The sequence below is a fragment of the Lepeophtheirus salmonis genome, chromosome 2, assembly GCF_016086655.4.
Source record: "Lepeophtheirus salmonis chromosome 2, UVic_Lsal_1.4, whole genome shotgun sequence".
Taxonomy (NCBI): domain Eukaryota; kingdom Metazoa; phylum Arthropoda; class Copepoda; order Siphonostomatoida; family Caligidae; genus Lepeophtheirus; species Lepeophtheirus salmonis.
Window position 1 is genome coordinate 7,591,465 of NC_052132.2, and position 20,381 is coordinate 7,611,845.

The following is a 20,381-nucleotide window of genomic DNA, read 5'->3' on the forward strand; positions in this document are numbered from 1 at the left end:
ACTCCAAAGTTAGTTAACTTAAACATAACTAGTTACAAAAATTAAACTCGAAATTAATTTTAACTTAACTAGTTAATTTTTATAGAAATTGGCATTAACTTTAAATTAACTAGTTATACAAAATAAAATAATAATTAATTTTTCAACTGTTCATACTGTAGCAGTATGAGGTTCTTGCTTTCGACCAATTGTAATACAATTTCTGATTCTTTTTTAACTTAAATTTCGGAATATTATATAACCTTAATGAAGTAATTAATATCATTTTGAAACATAATTCATCTTTTAATAGGGCTAATATTTACTTGTCTATTAATTCTTTAGACTAATTTTATGAACTACATGCATTTTAATAAAGTTTCTTATTTTCATACAAAATAAAGACTTTCGACCCAATAACAAAATAATTTGTTTAGCATGTCAAAAAAATAGATTAAAAACATGTAGTCATTTAAAATGCTTTAAGTCATGAAAGATTTTTAAATCATATTTCATTATTATAAAAAGAGTCGAGTAAAATATTATAAATAGATTTCTTTTATATCAGGACTCTCCAGCCATTAGGTACAGGGTAGGGAAAAATGCTATTTTAATAGCAGTAAATGTATATTTTATTTGTAGAAATAAACTCTGATCCGAATAACTAAAAGATTAATGTATGCATCTGTGCCTATTTCATAAAGTGAGATATGCAATTCAGGGTTGTCAACACGATGTTTGTATTGAAGGCAAATAAATATGGTTTTAGGTAATTTTTCAGCGAATAATTCTACCTCTGATAATTTTGGGTCGAGGAGATTTTGCCACACCTTCTTTATTTTTTTAAATTATTAGTTAGAACTTTGATTTTGATTTTGAACTGTATACATTAAGTAAATCCGTCATTATTTAAGATTTCAAATATTGTCCCAAAATGGGAGTTACTCAAAAAATACCACGTGATATTGAAATAATAATTTACAACTATGACAAATGTTCTTCATTTATAATTGTATAAAGTTTATATGAGCTGACTAACAGAAATTTATCATCAAAAATGATGCTTTTCACCTCAACAAGTTTTGTGATTGGAGCTTAGGCTTCTCCAGTTAGTATTATAACTAATTGACTATTCATTTTTCATTGTTATTTATTAATTATTTCATCATTATTTTCTTCCTCTTCTAGCTATATAATTAATTTGACGGAGATACAACAATAAAGTTAGAACTGATGATATAAAACCATAAAAAGACGGCGAATATGTCATGCGGTAAAATTTCTTCGAGGCAAAATTACCAGCAGCAAAAATGTAAGTTTCAAAATTACCCACGGCGATAATATCCGCAGCAACATTACCTTTCACGATATAAACAGGGGCGTCCAGGTTTTAATCAAATGAATAATCTCCTTATCAAAAAAATATTATTTTTAAAGTTGGTAATTTTTTGTCATGCGATAAAATATTATTGTCATTAATTTAACAACTTACAATGGATAACAAGTTTCCATCCTTCTTCCATAGTAGCTTGTGGAAGTTCATAGTTCTCGGCTCGACATGCCATAAATTTGCCAGCATCTCGAATTGTTGGAATGTAGTTCAATGTACTGAGTGTGACGTTTCCATCAGGACTTGTCTAATTGAGAAAAAATATTATATAAATAATTTTTTTTTATTTGTCAGTTAAAATTATTACAAAATACCATACAGTATGTTTTGATATTTTGAGTCAAATCATATAATAATATAGTCGTTTTTTAAGTATAAATACATACAAGTATTCTTGGTTCCTTAAATAAAAAAAATAGGTTTTACTCGGATCTTTTTTTAATGTAGGTATTTATTCTTTTTGAACTTCTTTACAAAGGGTGCAATAATACTTACATGTGTGGCCCGTCAATACAAAAACAAGCTAGAATGATTACTTTTAAAATTGAGTGTCGATTGTATTTGTATTTTTTGAAAAATTGTGATGTAAGTAATGTTGAGATTCAATATTTGTTCGTGTATCATTTCATTATAATTAGTGACAGATAGACGAATCAATACATAAATTTATGAATAATAAAAAAAATATATTAAAAGTTTTTAAAAACGAGACATTTCCATCCAGATTTATGTTTTTCGCTTTTTAGTAAAAAATGTTAAATTTATAATCCAGGTCTGCCATTAAAAAATTATGCTTTCAATGTCCAAACTATTAAAATGTTTTATTCTATTTTAAAAATATAAAGGGAGATTTTAAAAGTTTTCTAATTAACAAATATATGAGGAAGGGTGTGTACAATTTTCAATGTGGAAATGAAAAGAAATGTAATTTAATCATTTTTATAGATGTGATTGTCATATAATTGGATTTTTAAGTTTTTTTTTCAAACGAATGAAATAAAAGTTAATGTAACTTTCATCAAGGCAATCTTTTTTTCTTCTTCAATACTCTATATATGAGTTTATATATTCTCACACATTTTTCAATTCGTCTTGCCTCGTTTCGTTACATTTCATTTATTACCTCAAGAAGAATACCTCTTAACAGGGGATTCCAAAACAGTAGTGGGGAAACCTTTTACTTGTTATGAACAAGGTAGTTATGATATCGAATGGCTATAAACCTCACTCTACAATAATAAATCAGCAGTGGAGAATAAATACTACACTTTCTGTGCCTTGAAAATTGAAAATTCAGAACACTTTTTCTTCCAATGTCCGTCCGTGTGGCAATTAATTAACAGAGTGGAAGAGATAGTACAAAAAAAAAATGGAACTGCAGAATTGCAACCCAGAAAAATTCAAAATACAAGCCATGATAAGAAAAATACAGTATGTCATGTACTTGGCAATGACTAATTAAAAGGCAATACCTAAAGGGATGGAGAAGATTATAATGAGATCAATATCAGTTATGGACAGTTTTGATGATAGCGGGATGCTGGTTAAACATATATGAAGAAGTATAAAGATTGTTGAAATTGGTGTAATGAACTTTTTCATTAAATTTTGATCCTATATTGGTTTTAATTTATAATGTGTTTTTACGTGAATAAATTAAGATTTATAAATAAAAAAATGTTTTAATCAAACGAAACAAATATATATATATATTGCTTTATCTGAACCCTTTGTTAATGAACTGGGATATTCTCTAAGCCAAATTTTGTAAAATTCTTTAAAAACTGTTTGAAATAATTTTTATTGCAAGAACTTTTTAATATGGGGTTGAAAAAATCTTAAGGATAAATGCAACTTTTTGCTGTTGGAAAAATGCATTTTTTTGGAATCATTCGTAAATAATTTAAAAAAATTATTACGCATTATTTTGGTGCCTAAAGTTTGTTAAAATTTGTTAATATTTAATCAAATTTTTTTTTTCTTGAAAAAAAAAATTGTAATATTTAACTACAATAATAAAAATTATATCTTGTTGATACCCCGATTAATGTTATTCAGATAACTTTAAAATCTAATATTAAATTAAATTATTTTTTCTGAATTCAAGCAAGTATTTGTAGAGCTTTAATAGATATTTACAAGTCCAAAATTGATGGAAGAACATGTATGTAGTAATGTGTAGAACACCAGGTTGTTTTCCGATTTTTACTTAGTTCAGCCATCGACAAATACTAATTACCTCCAACATAGCTTTTTTAATCGAATTATACGGATATGGAACAGCCTCTCCAAAGAGGTGAAAAGAACGTCTTCACTTTGCAGTTTTAAGATACTTTTAAAAAATAATCCACATCTACTTTAATTCCACGCCGCATTATATCATTTCATTTTACCATATTATTTCATTATATTTTAACATATGGTTTTATTATACTTTATCATAATGTTTTATTATAAGTCGACAATGTTGTGCTTTTTTTTAGCCACTAGTCGAAACCAACGAAATAAAATAAAATATTACACTGTTAAATAGAGTAATTTTGAGTCTAAGTTTATTGTGTATCATTATTTGTTCACGTAAAAAAGGATGTTCACTAGCCTAGGATTTAAAATATGTTACTGAACATACTTTATTTAACGGTGTTAAGGAACTGGATCAAAAAATCCTTCTAAATAAGACGTTGTTAATTATATGATAAATAGTTAAACGATTTTAATAATTAAGTCGATTAAATTTTATATCGTTTTTTTTCAATTAATTTTGGAACTCAAATTAATACACATCAGTTTCGATTAGATTGCGTATAGTTTATAAAATAATAGCAAAGAAATTACATTTTTGTGGCTAGGATTGTAGACATTAAGCCTCACATTGAAAAAAAAAGAATAAAAGAAAACAAAAGAATAATCAAAGAAACGACTTTTAAACAAAACAGTTAATTAAACCTTGATTAAAAATTGCTAAATATACAAATAAATTATTTACAAGGCAATATCAATATAAAAAAAAGATTGGCAAATTATCTGATTAATATTTTATGAACATAAAGAAAAGTATTTGCTATTTAAATGTAGATTTAAAGGAATGAGAAGCATTTTCATCAATCTCAGGATGTATAATAGACCAGTTTACTATCTGAAGGTTTATCTCGCTTTTGTCATGATTTTTGCTTTCTTTACGAATATATTTCCTTTAATTTTGTCTGACAAAATGAATACTGCTTTAATATTTCTTTTAAATATTCAAATGGAAGTAATATTAATATATAATTAAAATAATATATTCGCTTAAATATAATTTATACATTTTTTCGAGTTTTATATTGATAAGATATTTCTACGCAAAAAAATGATATTTGATCAATAACATAAGCTGAATTTTGTGTTTACTCAACGGTTATAATTGAATTTTATAGCCTCTGACAAATGATGTTGAAAATAATACATATTATTGTTGCAAATTTCAAATTACAGTCATTTGCAAAAGTTTAAGACAACCTCTATTATTTTACCTAATTCAATAATAATCATTTTCTATGAACGCATATTATAAAATTATGGTACGTGTCATGTTCCACTAGGTCTAGCAAGTGTGTTAGTTAACCTGGTGTCCAATGATGCTTGTAGGAGAAGGTTGTTGTCGCATATTAGCAGTTATTGATATTCTTCAAAAGTGTGCAAAATACTACCTTTTATTTTGCTCAAAGGGATAAAGTAATGCCGTTACTCGAAGAAAGCTATTCTGAGCGCGAAAATACAATAATAATTTAATTTGCAAAATTTTGAATTTATACAGACAAACATGGAAGAGAGTTCCTAAGGAAAACGTCCATGAGAGATGACGCCATGATCAAATTGATTGTTTCAAGATCTTTTGATGCTGTAGGCAGTCTGAATGGAGATTCCAACGGTCTCTGCAGCCTTCTCGGCACTGACACCGATGCAGAAGAGATCGCATACCCGTTTTTTTACACTTAGATACACGGATATAAACAAAACTTGTTTTTTTTCAGCTGTCGTTTGGTACCGTAATGAAAACTAGTCATTCAAAATTATATAGATAAAATCGTCATGAAATACTTCTTCACATTTTCACGACATTTGGATCTGTATGAATGTGCAAATTTTTAGTTTGCACCCGGTACATACATGATAAGAAGAGTACTGTTTAGTTTCATCAAATGTAGAAAAAAATGGTTGGCTCATGAATAATGTATACGATTTATATGAAATGAAGATATGTACTATTTAGGTACTATAGATGAATAGTGTGCTAATTTTTGTAGACATGATTATTTGAATGGTCATAAAATGTCTGATTATAATTGGTTTGTGAAAATGTACAATGCTGATTAATGATTATTCATATCAAACAGTATTTCAAAAATTTTCTAATATTTATTGTAGTCATTACGAACATTTAGCAAATTATTATGATTTATGAATATTTTATGAGTCTGATGTCATTTATGATATATAGCTACAGCGCTTGCAAAAAACCAGCCCAACGTTCTGGAGCTATTTTCTTTTTCAAATAAACTTCGGTTAGTGAACATTCTTTTTTTAACGCAGTTAATGAATTGTTAGTTTATCACTGTGAACTATGGAATGATTATGTAAAAGTCATGCATTGTTTTTCATACCCATTCATTTGTTATTTGTATTGCTAAATATTTCATTAAGTCTAGTCTAAATTTACGACAAGTAAATTTTAGTATTATTTAGTATTATGTAATTTTAGGACAAAAAAGGTGGTCAAAAATTTGGTATCGACATTTTATAAATAATATTACAAATCCCTGAACTAAAGTATATTCACAAATTACTGTAATATGGGTTTAATCCTCTAGAAATAACCAACCAGTTACAAAGAAATAAAAAATAACGGATTTCTTGAGAATATCGGGTATTTAAAGCAAATTAAGAAAGGACCCATATTGAAATAAATCTTTATTCAACATTCGATATAATTAGTATTTTTTTATATATCTAGGATTAAGTTTTAAGTAATACTATATGCTTTATAAGATCTAGAAAATCCCTCGGGTCTTTTTTATGATCCTTAAAAATTTGGGTACCCAAGGCCGGTTTGATTATAGGATCTTTTTGAAGTATACAAGTTTACTTATACAGTAACCGAGTACTTCGGATACTCGATCTAGGACCTCACTTATCTCTACTATGAATATTCTTACATGAAGGGTATATCTCCTTCTTTAGGAGCGAATATGAAGCGAATCTACGCACATTGAATTTAAGAGAATAATTTCTCCTGAGACGTTGCTCACTGAGCTACGTCGCACCATCCGAAATTATACTTCAATTGCACAGTATTGATACCTGACTAGCGAGATCCAGATATTTCCTGGGATCCTGCTAAATGACTATTTTCCGCGGGAAAAGATAAACTTTATTATATATATATAATTTTGAAAAATGGTTTATACTTAAATTATTTTTTAATTTATGTGTTATATTATTTTACCCTAATTGTTATATTCTCCCTCAGCTGTGATGATCCTTTCCACCAAGAAATAATAGGCGGTGGCCTTGCTCCTATACTTTGACAGCGAAATTCATAGGATCTTTTTGCAGATACTGGCTCTCGGCGTCCAATCAACTTTACTTCTGAAGGCCCAACTATAAAATAAAAAAGTAGCAAAATTACAACTTAATGTGACTATTTATACTTCTTGTAGCAAATATTCAACATATCAATCAAATGCATATTTAAACTAATATTCAATAAAAATGTGTCAAACTGCAACTTGTTTTACGTTGCTATACAAAGGCCAAATGCAGTATATTATATAAAATGAATGGAATTTGTTCTTTTTCTTTTCAAGAGTGTTTTTATGTTGACATATTCTAGTGGTTCGTTATTTATATGTACAATTTTATAACCCTTTTTCTATGTTTCATATAGGAAAAAAAATAATATTAAATACATTTATGTTACATTTTCACTTAATAATTAGTATTATTCAAAAATCATATAGGATACATATGCACTATACCTTGAGACGTTAATCACTACATAAAAATTTTTAATTCTCAAAAAAAATAAATAAAGCATTTAAGGCTTAACTAATGAATGAAAGCATATTTAATCATTAATAAAAGTTATGTAACTAATTACGATACACACACGTGTTGCATTATATTATAGCTAATTATATTTAAAAACCAGTCTTCATTGACATTATTTTCATATATCAAAATATTAACAAAGGGTTACTCGGTGTTACTCGGGTGAGTGTTAGGGTATTCTATAATATAAAATGTATTATTATGAATAAAATAAAATTGTGTTATAAGCTTCAAATAACATACGAACATAAATGCCTGGAAAAATTTGTCTAGATTAAAAGTATATCTTTTATTTTTGTCAAAAAATTGCCCAATCGAAATTCATAAAAAAAATTGCAGAAAACTGTTTGGGCTTAATGTTTAAAAAAATATATCTTGAATATAAATAATTGCCATTGTAAAGAGAAATATAAGACTATCAGGATTTTTTTCGTACATGCAAAACCAAAGAAGTTTCAGAAAGTAATGTCGCCGAATAAATAATCCTTAATAACTTGATTATTTTAACAAATTTTGCAAAAAGTATCTAATTAATTGTTCCACAAGATGAAAATACTCTGTTAAAGTCAAGTTTTACAACTTTCTGTCCAAAATGCATGATTTTATAGCATTTCATTTTAAAAAAATTGAAAATTGACGTTATATGAAAATATGGGAGAAAATAAAAAATCCATCAGGGAATGACATAAATTTCAATTAAATATCCATTTCCAAGGGTCAAATTTATATGCAAACGAAATTTCAAACAAATTGCTAGAAAATTTTATTTTTTTGCACCCAAAAAAAAAAAAAACTAATTTGCAACTTTTACCAATTTAATATTTTGCCCAATTTTTATTTATTTAAAATAAATATAGAAAAAGTTCTTATTCGTATAGCCCCCTTATGTGACCCCCACTCCACGATTGACACCCTTGTTTTAACCATACCAGGTTCAAAAGAGGCACCCATTCCAATTTTCAGCCTCTCAAACCCCACTGTGTGGGCACCCATAAAAGACACACACACACTTTGAATTAAATATATATAAGATTTATAGGTTTAATTTCATTTCACCTATAAATAAAATTAATTGAGATTTATATTACACTTAATATAAACCATACAGATAGGATATTTACAGCATAATAAAGTTGTTTAATATTCTTTATAGTTTTGTATCTTATTTTCCCAATAACTAAAATTGCAATTGGCATATGAATAAACATTAGGAGGGTAATTTCAATTAGAAAATATTGCCAATAGATATATTTTCTAAAAGTACATTTTATGAAAATATCTTTACATATATGTAAGAATGGATAAAATGCATTTGAGATACATTTACTTAAGGTTTAAATGTCTTAAGGTGGGTTACTACATATATCGTGCGTGTACATGTGTAAGTGTATATATAGGTATGAAAAGCGTGTGTATAAGGAAGAAGGGTATGTTATTTTTTACTCTGCCTGGACAATGTCTTGCTTAGTAATGGATTATTAATTTAGAAACAATTTATCCTCTACAGTCTACAAAATTTAATACTCTACAAATATAGACTATGAATTAACAGGGATAAAATTAACCCTTCGTAAGTAAACATCTATTTTTTTTCGTTGAGAGTGAGCTAGGGTTACCCCAATTATCAAGTGGATTTTTTTTGTAGATGCACAGTCGACATAGGGTTCAAATCAAGCTATGTAAATTTGAAAAAATTTCCATACTATTTCATTCGTTTTGCACTCAAAAATATTAATTAAAATCCTTTAAATACATGTTTGAGTTCAAGACAAAGAGAAAAAATAGCTACTTTTTTTTTCAATTCTTGAGGAAAGGATGTCGAAGTATTGAGTGAGATGCTACGTGTGAGTGAGCTCATGAGAAACGCAGGGTGTAACACCGTTTCGGGTGTTAACTCTTTTTATTAGTGGTTTCTTAACCTATGGGGAATTCTCCATTGATGGGAAACAGGGAAGTTGCCAAGTGGGAATGACCGGTGGGACAAAAGAACCACTCGTTCAAAATTTTACCAATTTGAATTTCAACCAAATTTCAAAACACAACAATTTACAGACTGTTTTCATAAAAATAAACAATATATGGGATATATTTGTTCATGTTTGACTAAAAGTGACAACGCTGTAGGGTTAGAGCTCCCATTATTAAGTAATTACTCATACGTGTATAAATTCCTGTGGTTATTTTATTTAGTGTGTGTTTTTGTATGTTAAGGGTTAGGATTTGTTGATGCACGAGAAAGGCAGGACAAGTTCGATACTGATGATATTGCAATGGCTTTTCCTACGTTGGCACAAATCAGTGAGGCTGCTTGTGGTGTTCTTGACGTTCTCAAGAACAAAGCCATCATCAACCTCGATTGGGTACTGGACCCGTTTCAAGACTATTTTCCAGACTTCAAAACGCAACAACCCAATGATGGAGTTAACGAGGGATCCCTTCATTTTTCGATTTGACAACTTCCCGAAGGAAGTAGAAGATACTGAAAACCTGGTGCATGACTCCACAGGAAAGGCTGTTTTTCTTTTCGAGTAAAGCATACAGACAGTCTAGGCTGCTATGCATGTTTCGGATCCTTGCATTGCATTTTCTTCCAAATTTTCGACAATTTGTATGTTTGTCGACACCTTATACCTCCGGAAAATGCCGGTCACTACTGCTACTGACTGATAACGATTAATATAAGATAAACTTTATAATTATTTAATTATTACCAAGAAAAACATTTAGGAATAAAACCTTTATTTGAAGAACGAGTCAAATATTTTTTGTGCATACATAATATTTTAATAATATCTTTCTCATTATCAGTCTCATGCTATAACTAAAATCCTTTTAATATCAATGCCCATCTTGAACTTTCTTTCTTTTTTAATTTGGTTGTTTCATAAATGAAAAATAAAAATTGGAAGTATGGAAAGTAAAATATATACCATATATACGTAATGGTTATTAGCAGTAAAAAAATCACTTTTTTTTATACATCATACAAACACATTTATATATATGAATGAAGTGGAAGGAAAAATAAAATTACATTGTCTTATAGGGTCGTGTGCTTTTGATCTCAATTTTTTTTTCATGTGCGTGTGAGTGTTCATACACCCCCCACTATTTTTTATACATTTTTTCTCAATATTTTTAAGGATATATATATAACACATACTGAGACACAAACATACATAGAAACCGTGAGTTGAATGATAATATATTACATCTTAAAGTTGATGACAAATTTATTTTTTATGTTGCTGGTTCTCTTATTACTCCTTTTTGTTTTTGATTTAAGTCGATGTATGTTTTTTTTTACAGAGTAATCCCTAACTCAATGCAGATCATCTTAGCACATGATTTTTCTAATATACTATACAAATTTATTTCATAATAAAAATACAATAGATCCATATGAACATTGTTTACTTTTATTGGTTTGTACACAAAGTTCCAGTGAGGCCGTCTTGCAGCAAATTAATACAACTTCCTGAATGATAACATTAGGTGTGGTAGAAATATATCCATTATTATTAATGAATTTTCTTTTTCCCCCCATAAACTCCTTGGTAATCAAAATAGTGATACATAACACTTGTTCTTGACAATTGGCCTTGTATCTTGGACATCAAACTTACGGAACAGAATCGATGATACTAAAATTGCTCGAACCATGTTGAGACAATCAATCACAAAACTGTCTTTGAAGCTCTTTTAGTACATAATCTTATCTTTCACGGCAATAACACTGATACGACGTAAGAAACACATTACTAAAGCCATTTATTGGAAGAATAATATATTTTTTTTTACTACACCTGTTGTTATATATAATAAAAAATATGTATATAGGTGTATGTTACTCAACCAGAGGGGACAGTGAAAATTCTTCTTAGTATGGACCATTTTTTTCAACTACTATTTTAAATAACAAACTACTGCCCGTCACACCATCTGATGGATAATAATTTTTATTTATTTGGCTAATGCCCTATTAACATTAAAACCACCAGAACCTTTTTTTTGACTGGCTAATTAGTTTGTTAAAATATATTCAATGATTATTTGTATCATTCCTTAAACCCTTCTTAATATCAATGTAAATGGCCATAAAATAACTGTAACGACGGGAGATGTCCGGATTATATCTGTACCCGGAATATCAATATAAAAATATGCTGAAAAACGGGGTACCCCTGGCAAAATAAAAAAATGTATTTGGATCTACATTTACTGGTGGTATATGTGCATCAAATTATATGTACATTGTCAAATTACGAAAATAGTACTTGTAGTAATGGAAAGTTCTTTGACCGTTCCATTTGAAATTTTTTTTAAATTGTTGCATTGGACAAAATTGTTCTTAAAATTCCTATTATTGGTCCTACAAGACCAGAAATAGTTAACAATATCACAATAAGAGTGATCTCAGGCCATATTATTCGATGCATCTTGTTTTTATTCGACTTTTTTACGCTTAAAATTATATTATTTAAAGGTCAGTTCTTTTTAAAAAAATCCCTTGCCAAATAAGTGGTCTAGCACAAGTCTTTTTATAAATATAAGCACGATATAGAATATATATCTATTATATTAGTATAGAAAGTCAACAGATAAGACCCAATAAAAGAAAGTCACTTAAGTTGTTAAAGACAGGACAGCTAATTATAAAGATTTTTCAGAGGTAGAATCAAAAATGTATTTATTTTTATAATCTCTCAAATGGTTTAATAACTGCATATAGTTTTTAAGAATAAGGAATAATTTACCTTCCCTTAGTGAACATTCATTTTATAACATGGTTAGTGAACTGAGAAAAAAACAAAACATATTTGATTAAATGATAAACAGTTGAAAAATTATATTAACTTGATCATTTAAATTTTATATAATTTATTTGACTATTCCATCCATTTTCCTCTCGTAAATATAAATAAAAATGACTAAAATACTTCTATGAATACAAGACATCGAGAAACAAAATCTTTAATTTAAAATAATCTGAACAACATGAGTTTGAATTTTCAAATAAATATATTTAATTTTTCTCGTAGTAAAAACTACTGAATTTTGATAAAGAGCTCCATGAAATATTTATTACTTAATGCAAATGTTGGGAAACAAATAACGCCCCCTACGTTGGTTGTACTACATAAAATAATAGTTATTACTATAATTTTCCAGCTACAATTGTATGCTTCAGATCTCACATTAAAAATTAGAAGGAATAACAGCGAAACGACTTTTAGCCCATTTGTACGGATGGGGGGTTTAAACATCTCAGTATTCAAAGTAGTTTAAACATTTAGAATTTTCATCAATATTTATATTATAAAAGTTATGGTTTTGCTAATGACGCTAAAGATGATCTGGTAATATTGTACCTTACTATTATTTAGATATGAAGTACCTTTAAGATTAATATTTGTAGCTTTATTCGAGGGATTTAATTAAAAAATGGGAATCCTGAAAGATCCTTATCTTTTTTTTTTTGACATAGTTTTTTATTTTATTAGATTTTATATAAGAGTACCCAGGGAATATGTATACAAAATTTGAGACTTATAGATCAACTTTTTGTTTAAAAAAATATCATTTCAATATAATGAGAGGTAAAATATTTTAGATCTCGGAAATTATGGGTTAAGCAAACCAGTTCATTAAATTCACTAACCTGTATTAAAAATGGCTAAGCATACGAATATATCTTAAGCAATACATGATCAAGATACATAAAGAGTTCCATATGATCAGATTTAATGTTTCAGAGGCATACTAAAAGGTATTTGAGTTTAAATATAGATTCAATGGAATATACAGGACTTTATTAAATTTTGGTATGTATAATTTTTCCAGTTCACTAACTGAAGTTAGAGCCACTAATGATTGAAAAAAGAGATATTTGAAATACTGTTTTTATGTCTAAAAATGTGTTATTTTTATCAATCCTAAATTTGATAGAAACATTTAATTACTTAATCATAGACGAAATAACTTTTACTCAATAAGCTTATGATTCCGGTGATTGTGAATTACTTTCTATAATGTCTTTAGTGCGAATCAAATTCTGAAACATCGAGTGGGTATACTATACAGAGTGCGCAAGCTGTCTGTACCGTGAAAATGATTTTTTTTTTTAAACACAAGGTTCTCTTCAATTAGTTATCAGATTTAAAAAAATACAACTACATTCTCAAAGTTTGATAGATTTTAATTCATTTTTTTAAATAAAATCGTATCCTGCTTCAATTACAGTCTCTATACTAGGTCAAAAGTTCAAGCAGGTCTTTCCCACGTGGTCCCATGGACAATCCTGGAATTCCTTCTTGATCCAACTAATAAGTTCGGCTGTGGTATTACATGGAGCTCGGTTGGTTTGTCGTTCAAATGTGTCTCATATAAAAAATCTATCGGATGCAGATCCTGCGAATTTGGAGGACATAATTCTGGTAAGATGAAGTCGTCGAAATTGTATATGAACCATTTGATACTTTTTTTTATATGTCTGGCAGGAAGTTGCGTCCTTTAAGGACCACAAATTACCTTATAAGCTAGATGACGTCTTACACAAGTCCGAGAGTTCGAGCAATTGTTATTTTGTCGCTCCCGTTGCAGATTCTTATTTGGGAATACGAATTAGTCAATGGATTCTAAATATTTTCATTATAGATTTACTATTCAAAGAGCCCTGACTTTATTGAGGTATATTTTAAAGCTCAGCATTTATATTTCCATAAAACCATTTACGTATACGTACTAATATCCTTATTTAATACACGAATCTACATATATATATTTGGCAAAAGCTAACTTTCAATACCATTTACACATGAAAATGCTTTTATCTAAGAATTAAAGTGGATTAGTCTGTTAAAAAATAAAAATGTAGAAAAATCATTATTAAAAACAAAAAAAGAAACTATTTGTTTAAAAAGCTAGTTTTTGAAGGCAATAATGAAAGGATTAGTAGGCAAAAAAAAAAAAAAAAAAAAAAAAGAACCTAGAACTGTTTATGCATAATTTGTGCATTGCAACAAAATCATAGTCTTAAAATGAAAGTAATCGTAATAGTTAAGTTTTGTTAGATTCTCTATTGCATCTTTTTGATTGATTTTTTATGTAAGAGTGCCTTTCAAAAAACCCAGAAAATATATCTTTCAAATGACACCACATTAACCCGTAGCAAACTTCTTATTGGCTCTTGAGATTAGAATGAAGTTAATCTTATACTGATAACAAATTCAAAATTTAATTGCATTCTGTTACAATACAAGGGGGCCTGAAAAGTTTCTGACCTCAACTTGAAGATGGTAGCACTGGTAGATATAATATAGTTACATCTATCTTTAGTATCTGTTGACAGTTACTCCCAAAAGTTTCAGCCATTTTGGAAGCGCAGTTGTTATGGAATAGTCGTTATTTTAATTTTCTTAACTAAGTTACTATCAAAAATGGAAACAAAATATGAAAGTGTTGCAGCACTCTTCTACAATGCAAGGCTGAAGACGTTGGTAAAACACTTGTTTACAAGGGGAAGAAGCTTGTTGAGTTAGGAGAAGGACTCAGCCGTAAGTATGGGTCTGGTCGACATTACAACATGGCCCCGGTGTTTTAAACACAGAAGGGGGAAAATATCTATTGTGTCTGGAAATTATAATTCAGAGTATATCCGCTTAATAAATAAATAAAAATGAGTAAAGATTTTGAAATCTGATTAAGGAAGTGAAAACATTCGAAATTATACTATTAGAATAGTAGACATTTGAATTTCTAAAACTAATTTTTTATTGTGTCAAATGGAAAAAAGTTGTAAACTTAAATGAAAATAGTTAACTCACTGGGAATAATCCACGAGTAGACAAGTTTTCAAATTGCAGAATTATCTCTCAAATTAGGGAAAATATTTTAAATAAAGTACGAATTTGCCTTATAGATCTTAGGCTTTCACAAAAATGATTGATTTTTGTGAGTTGGTAATTTTTCCCCCAAATTTTGAATCGCTCTGTAAATATTTGATTATTATTATTATTTCAGAAAATGTATATACGTACACAGGTTTGAATGTTCATGTAGAATCCAAGTATATTCTATGATAAATTCTTTTTCTTGGTAATTTTTGAAGAATAAAATTAGATCAATCATCGAGATAAGAATGTAAATATTTTTTTTTTGATATAATAAAAATACTTCGATAAGAAATTTCTGATAGAAATTCAAAAAGTCTTCATTATACTTGAGTTTAAAAAAGAAAGAAAGATAGAATAAAGATTAATCGTATGGAAATTCTCATTTAAATGATAAAAAGTATAGTTTTATCATCTCTCTAAATAGTTTGATGATCCAAACTTTTTGTATAATTTATGCAGTGATATCTTAGTTGATTTTTTTTTTGGCTTAAGTTATTTTACACGACTCAAATATAAAAAATGAAGAAAAGGAAATAATCCATCAACAACTTTATTAAAAGAACTAGATAAAAAGTTTTATTTGTCTAACAATTATTTGTTCATTTGTGACAAATGTTTACTGTTTTCTAAATGCCGATTTTTTAATAGAATATTAATAAACATATGATATGATATTTCCAATAAATGAACCAAATATTATATAGCTTTAATAGTTATAAGTATGTATATAAGGAGTTAAACAATTTTTTTTATCAAAGAAGAATGTTTCACAAAATTTGATAAATCAATTTTGGTGATTAGTAAATCAATGTACTTTTTTCTTAATAAGAAAAAAATAAAGTTTCATGAATTAACTAATGTTCATTTGTATTTCCTTATCATTAAAAAATACAAATAAATTGACCAAAATGTAAAGATTTTGTAGAATAAATACGTAAAGAATAAGGAGATAATACAGAAACAACCAAAATGTTCCAAGATTTCTTAGTCTCCTTCAAAAAAAGCATAAAAATAAGATATATGTAAGGACAAATATATAATGATTAGAGAAAAATAAAAGACAATAAAATACAAGATCTTTATTAGTGTTGGGACGAGACTCTCTCTAGGATCGAATACTTATTTCATGACTGTTGTTCTTGTAGTAGATAAAAACAAAAAAATAATATCATTCAATAAAAAGTTAAAAGAACTGCTGTTTCAAATTAGATCAAATTTGATAACAAATATATATACTTTTTTTTTTTTTTTTGCAAAAAAGTTAATCTGTAAGCCTCAAATTTTGTAATTATACTTTCTGATTACTCTTGTAATAACTGTAGTTAGTTAGTTAAATATTTATTACTGTTTGCCATACATACATAGAAAAATCATGCAAATATAAGGCAACAAACACGACGACAGAACGGGGTATTTGTGCTACTACAGCTGATTCTAAAACTTAGTTTACATTAAAAGATTGTTCAATAATACTTTTATTTTTTTATATTTCATAAATTTTGAAATGCTAATGGCTTCGTTTTCCTCAATCATGGCTGATGTCTCTCGTTAGATAGGCCGAGGCATCAATTGATGAGATCGTATCCACTTTGCAATTCTTTCATACATACACTGCACGTTGAGCTTATGTCCTACCACTTACTTAAGTGGGCAAGATAAAGGGCCATGCCTCGTGTATAAAGTGTACTAAGATGTAAAATAAGGTATGTCTAAAAAACTAATAAAAAGTATCCCTACAATTTGAGGTGTCCCAAGTTTTTAATTAAATCCAACGAATAAAACTACAAATATCGATTTTTGAAGTACTTTCTATCTAAAGAAAAATATATTATCTAGAACACTATGAGTGGGGATGTAGATCGTGTTCATATTTTAGCAGCCCGTTTTTTTGTTTTGTTTTTGAATTGGTAATCTGAAGAATGGATTTTCAGTTTCTTTAGCGGTTATTATTATTATTTAATTCCTGAGTAGTGAATTTGCATTCTATATAGATTCAATTATAGTCAAAACCTGATTAAACATTCCTCTTTGCTCATAAAAGACAGAGAGTAACCTGGAGGGTTTGATCCAGAGTTATAATTGTAAGCTGGAATCAGATTAGAATTGAGGATCGACATTCGAGTAATTCTTGCAATATCTTTATTTATTTCCTTCTCGACTCCTCAGTTGCCACAGCTAATGGTACCACAGCTACTTCAAAACATTTTCAAATGGTCAGGATTACAAATTTGATTTTCTGTTTCTTTTTTTTTTAATATGCCCAAATTACATACGATTTTTTTAGTAAACAGGACAGTCGCAAAAGCAAGGCCAAGTTAAAAAAAGTAAATATTTATTGAATATTGTATGTATAATCTAGTTTGAATACTGAGGTGTGTAAAAAACTCATCGTCACTACTAGGAATGGCATTTCTTGACAGAGGTTGAACCAATAGAGACGGAGATCCCTGACCTAAGAGGGGAATTATATCGTTTTTAACGGGTTGACCATTTTTTTTCTGTCTCAAAATAAGCCTGAGTTTTTTTGGTATTTGGTGAACTAATTTTCAAATCTATTTTAATGTTTAACTGTATCAACGTAATCTTTACAACAGATTTAAATTCATATGACTTTTTGAGGGCAATGTTTACCAGTTATCAACCATCATAATATAGAATTCGTCTACATCATATTTCAAATGTGACCCATCTTTTGTAAGACCGAACTTTTATTTGTAACCGATATGCAGACTACTCCAGTTATTTGAATTAACTTCTTTCAAACTACCGAATTAGTTGGATCCACGAAAAATCACAAGGGTCTCAGACCGATCTAGGACTTTCAGACCAAAGCCCAATACTATTCTTTATATATATATTTTCCTTCCTCTACATTAAACTCATGATGAATGACATATTTGATACTTTTTTATTAGATAAACTCATTATTTTGATAAATGGTGCTTTTAACTAATTTATTTGTTGTATATAAAGGAAATAAGGGAAAGAGTAGAAATCAAAGATTTAGCTCTAAGATCAAAATAATAAGTTTGACTGAATAGTTTTAAACCTTGGGTGATAAAAAGTAAGAATTTATGACAAAAAAAAAAAGGTATATAAAGGATAAAGCGCGTTTCTCCAACTTACATATGAAATGTATCACAGTAAGCGTTTGCATTTTTGTAGCTTACCAGTTTTTATGGTGTTGTCAAGCTGGAGAGTGAATTTTCTTATCTTAACATGAGGAATCAACTTCCTTTTCTACAACATAAAAAGCTATCATTGATAAATATAAAAGTGGATTGAACATTTGTGGGCGCTCAATACAGCAGTAAGTTATAAGTCCTTGTTGGACTCAGAGTAGAATTAAGGATCGACATCGGAGTAATTGTAATCTATGTCCTTGTCTATTTCCTTCTCCATCTCCCCATGTGCCAGCTGTTTATAGCTTATTTCATGGAACAGCATGGCAGCTAATCTGCATTCCTCCAAAACATTATTCAAATTGTCAGGGTTTTATCATTTTGGTTTCTTTCTTTTAAAATGCCCAAATGCTATTAAAAGTACCAGCAATTGTGCCTAGCTATAATTTATAAACTTCTTTTGATTTATGGGACTTCTATTGGATCCAATATGGCCTCATTCAAATAAAATCTAATAATGAATTTTATCCACATTCATTTCAGCTTGCGGCACAGCCAAAGGATTCATAACAATATTTTTTAAATATAAATGGAAGAAAACCATTCTAGCTTGTTTATCTGTTTACTGCCCACATATTATAAACCATGACATATTTGTAATTATAAGTCCCTCATGTTATGAGAGTAAACAAATATGATTATTATTGTTAGTTTACCTTTTCATATTATGTACAGTCTACAATTTAGGTCATCATCTCTCCTTAACAAGGAAACAAAAATGGTGTATATTTTTTCCTACAGAATAAAAATCTAGAAAATATACATATATTCATGTATAACATACACATATTTTCAATCCTCTTGAGAGGGAGAGGTGCAGTTTCCATTTTATGTTCAAATATAAGTATTGGACCCCTTTTCCAGAATGATAATAATATATTGTATCCATACATATTTTGTTTGTTTTTCTTTCTTTCTTTTAAAGATGACAGATTGACATCCCAGAAATTTCATAATGTCTGACAACATGTAAATATATAATATAGAGATAATACTATACAAATTTGTAGTCTTATTTGAATATTTATTATGTACGGAGGAATGATATCAAAAGGTGAATAAGAATACAGCCATAAGCAATTTGGCCGATTAATCGGTCGATTATATATTATTATTTTAGTAAAGAAGAAAATGAAAAAAAACAAAAAACGATTAGTAGCTCAATGGATCATAATATGAGTAGCTTAGATACTCGGGTCGTTACTATTGAAGGAAATATATTTAACGCATATAATTTGAAGAATGTTTGAGAGGAGATGAGCTTAGCTACCATGCCGTTTTATTAGATTATATATGTATATATATAGTGCATAATAGGCATGTTAAAAAAACCCCAAAAATCAACATGTTAACCCTGACCATTTGAAAAATGTTTTTGAGGAGATAAGCTACACTCAACTGTGACAAGGGAGGAGGGGGAAAATAAAATAAAGAGGGCCATTGGCAAGAATTACTCACATGTCGATCTTCAATTATAGTCTTAGTGCAACAAGGACTTACAATTATAACTCTTCAAAAAATTCTCGGGGTTACTCTACGTCTTTGATGAGCACACACAAATGTTCAATCAAGTTTTGAACTTAATTGAATCTATTTAGGAAAGGATGTTGAGTACTCAGGTAATTAAATAATATTGACAAATACTAAGGAAAAGAAAATTCATTCTTCAGATTAACAATTCCAAAAAAAGAGGCCAGCTAAAAAGTTCAAAATTCGGATCTTCTATGACAAGAAGCTCTGGACGGTGGACTAAACCAGGAATGACTGTTTCTTCACCTCTCGTGTTTGGAAGTTGTGCCTTGCAACAACATCACCAAACACCCATCCTCCACCATGATGCTCGGC

At 28.6% G+C, this 20,381-nt stretch overlaps 1 protein-coding gene across 1 annotated transcript in view; it reads right to left on the minus strand.

Annotated features, from left to right (window-relative positions):
- The window catches only part of LOC121132523 (nephrin), a 245,875-nt gene that overhangs the window by 10,388 nt on the left and 215,106 nt on the right, over positions 1 to 20,381 (minus strand). Inside the window, exons 7-8 of the mRNA XM_040727942.2 lie at positions 6,855 to 7,009; positions 1,472 to 1,616 (exon numbers count right to left, since the gene is read on the minus strand). Coding sequence (XP_040583876.2) covers positions 1,472 to 1,616; positions 6,855 to 7,009 — 300 coding nt within the window. The remainder of the gene's footprint in view (positions 1 to 1,471; positions 1,617 to 6,854; positions 7,010 to 20,381) is intronic.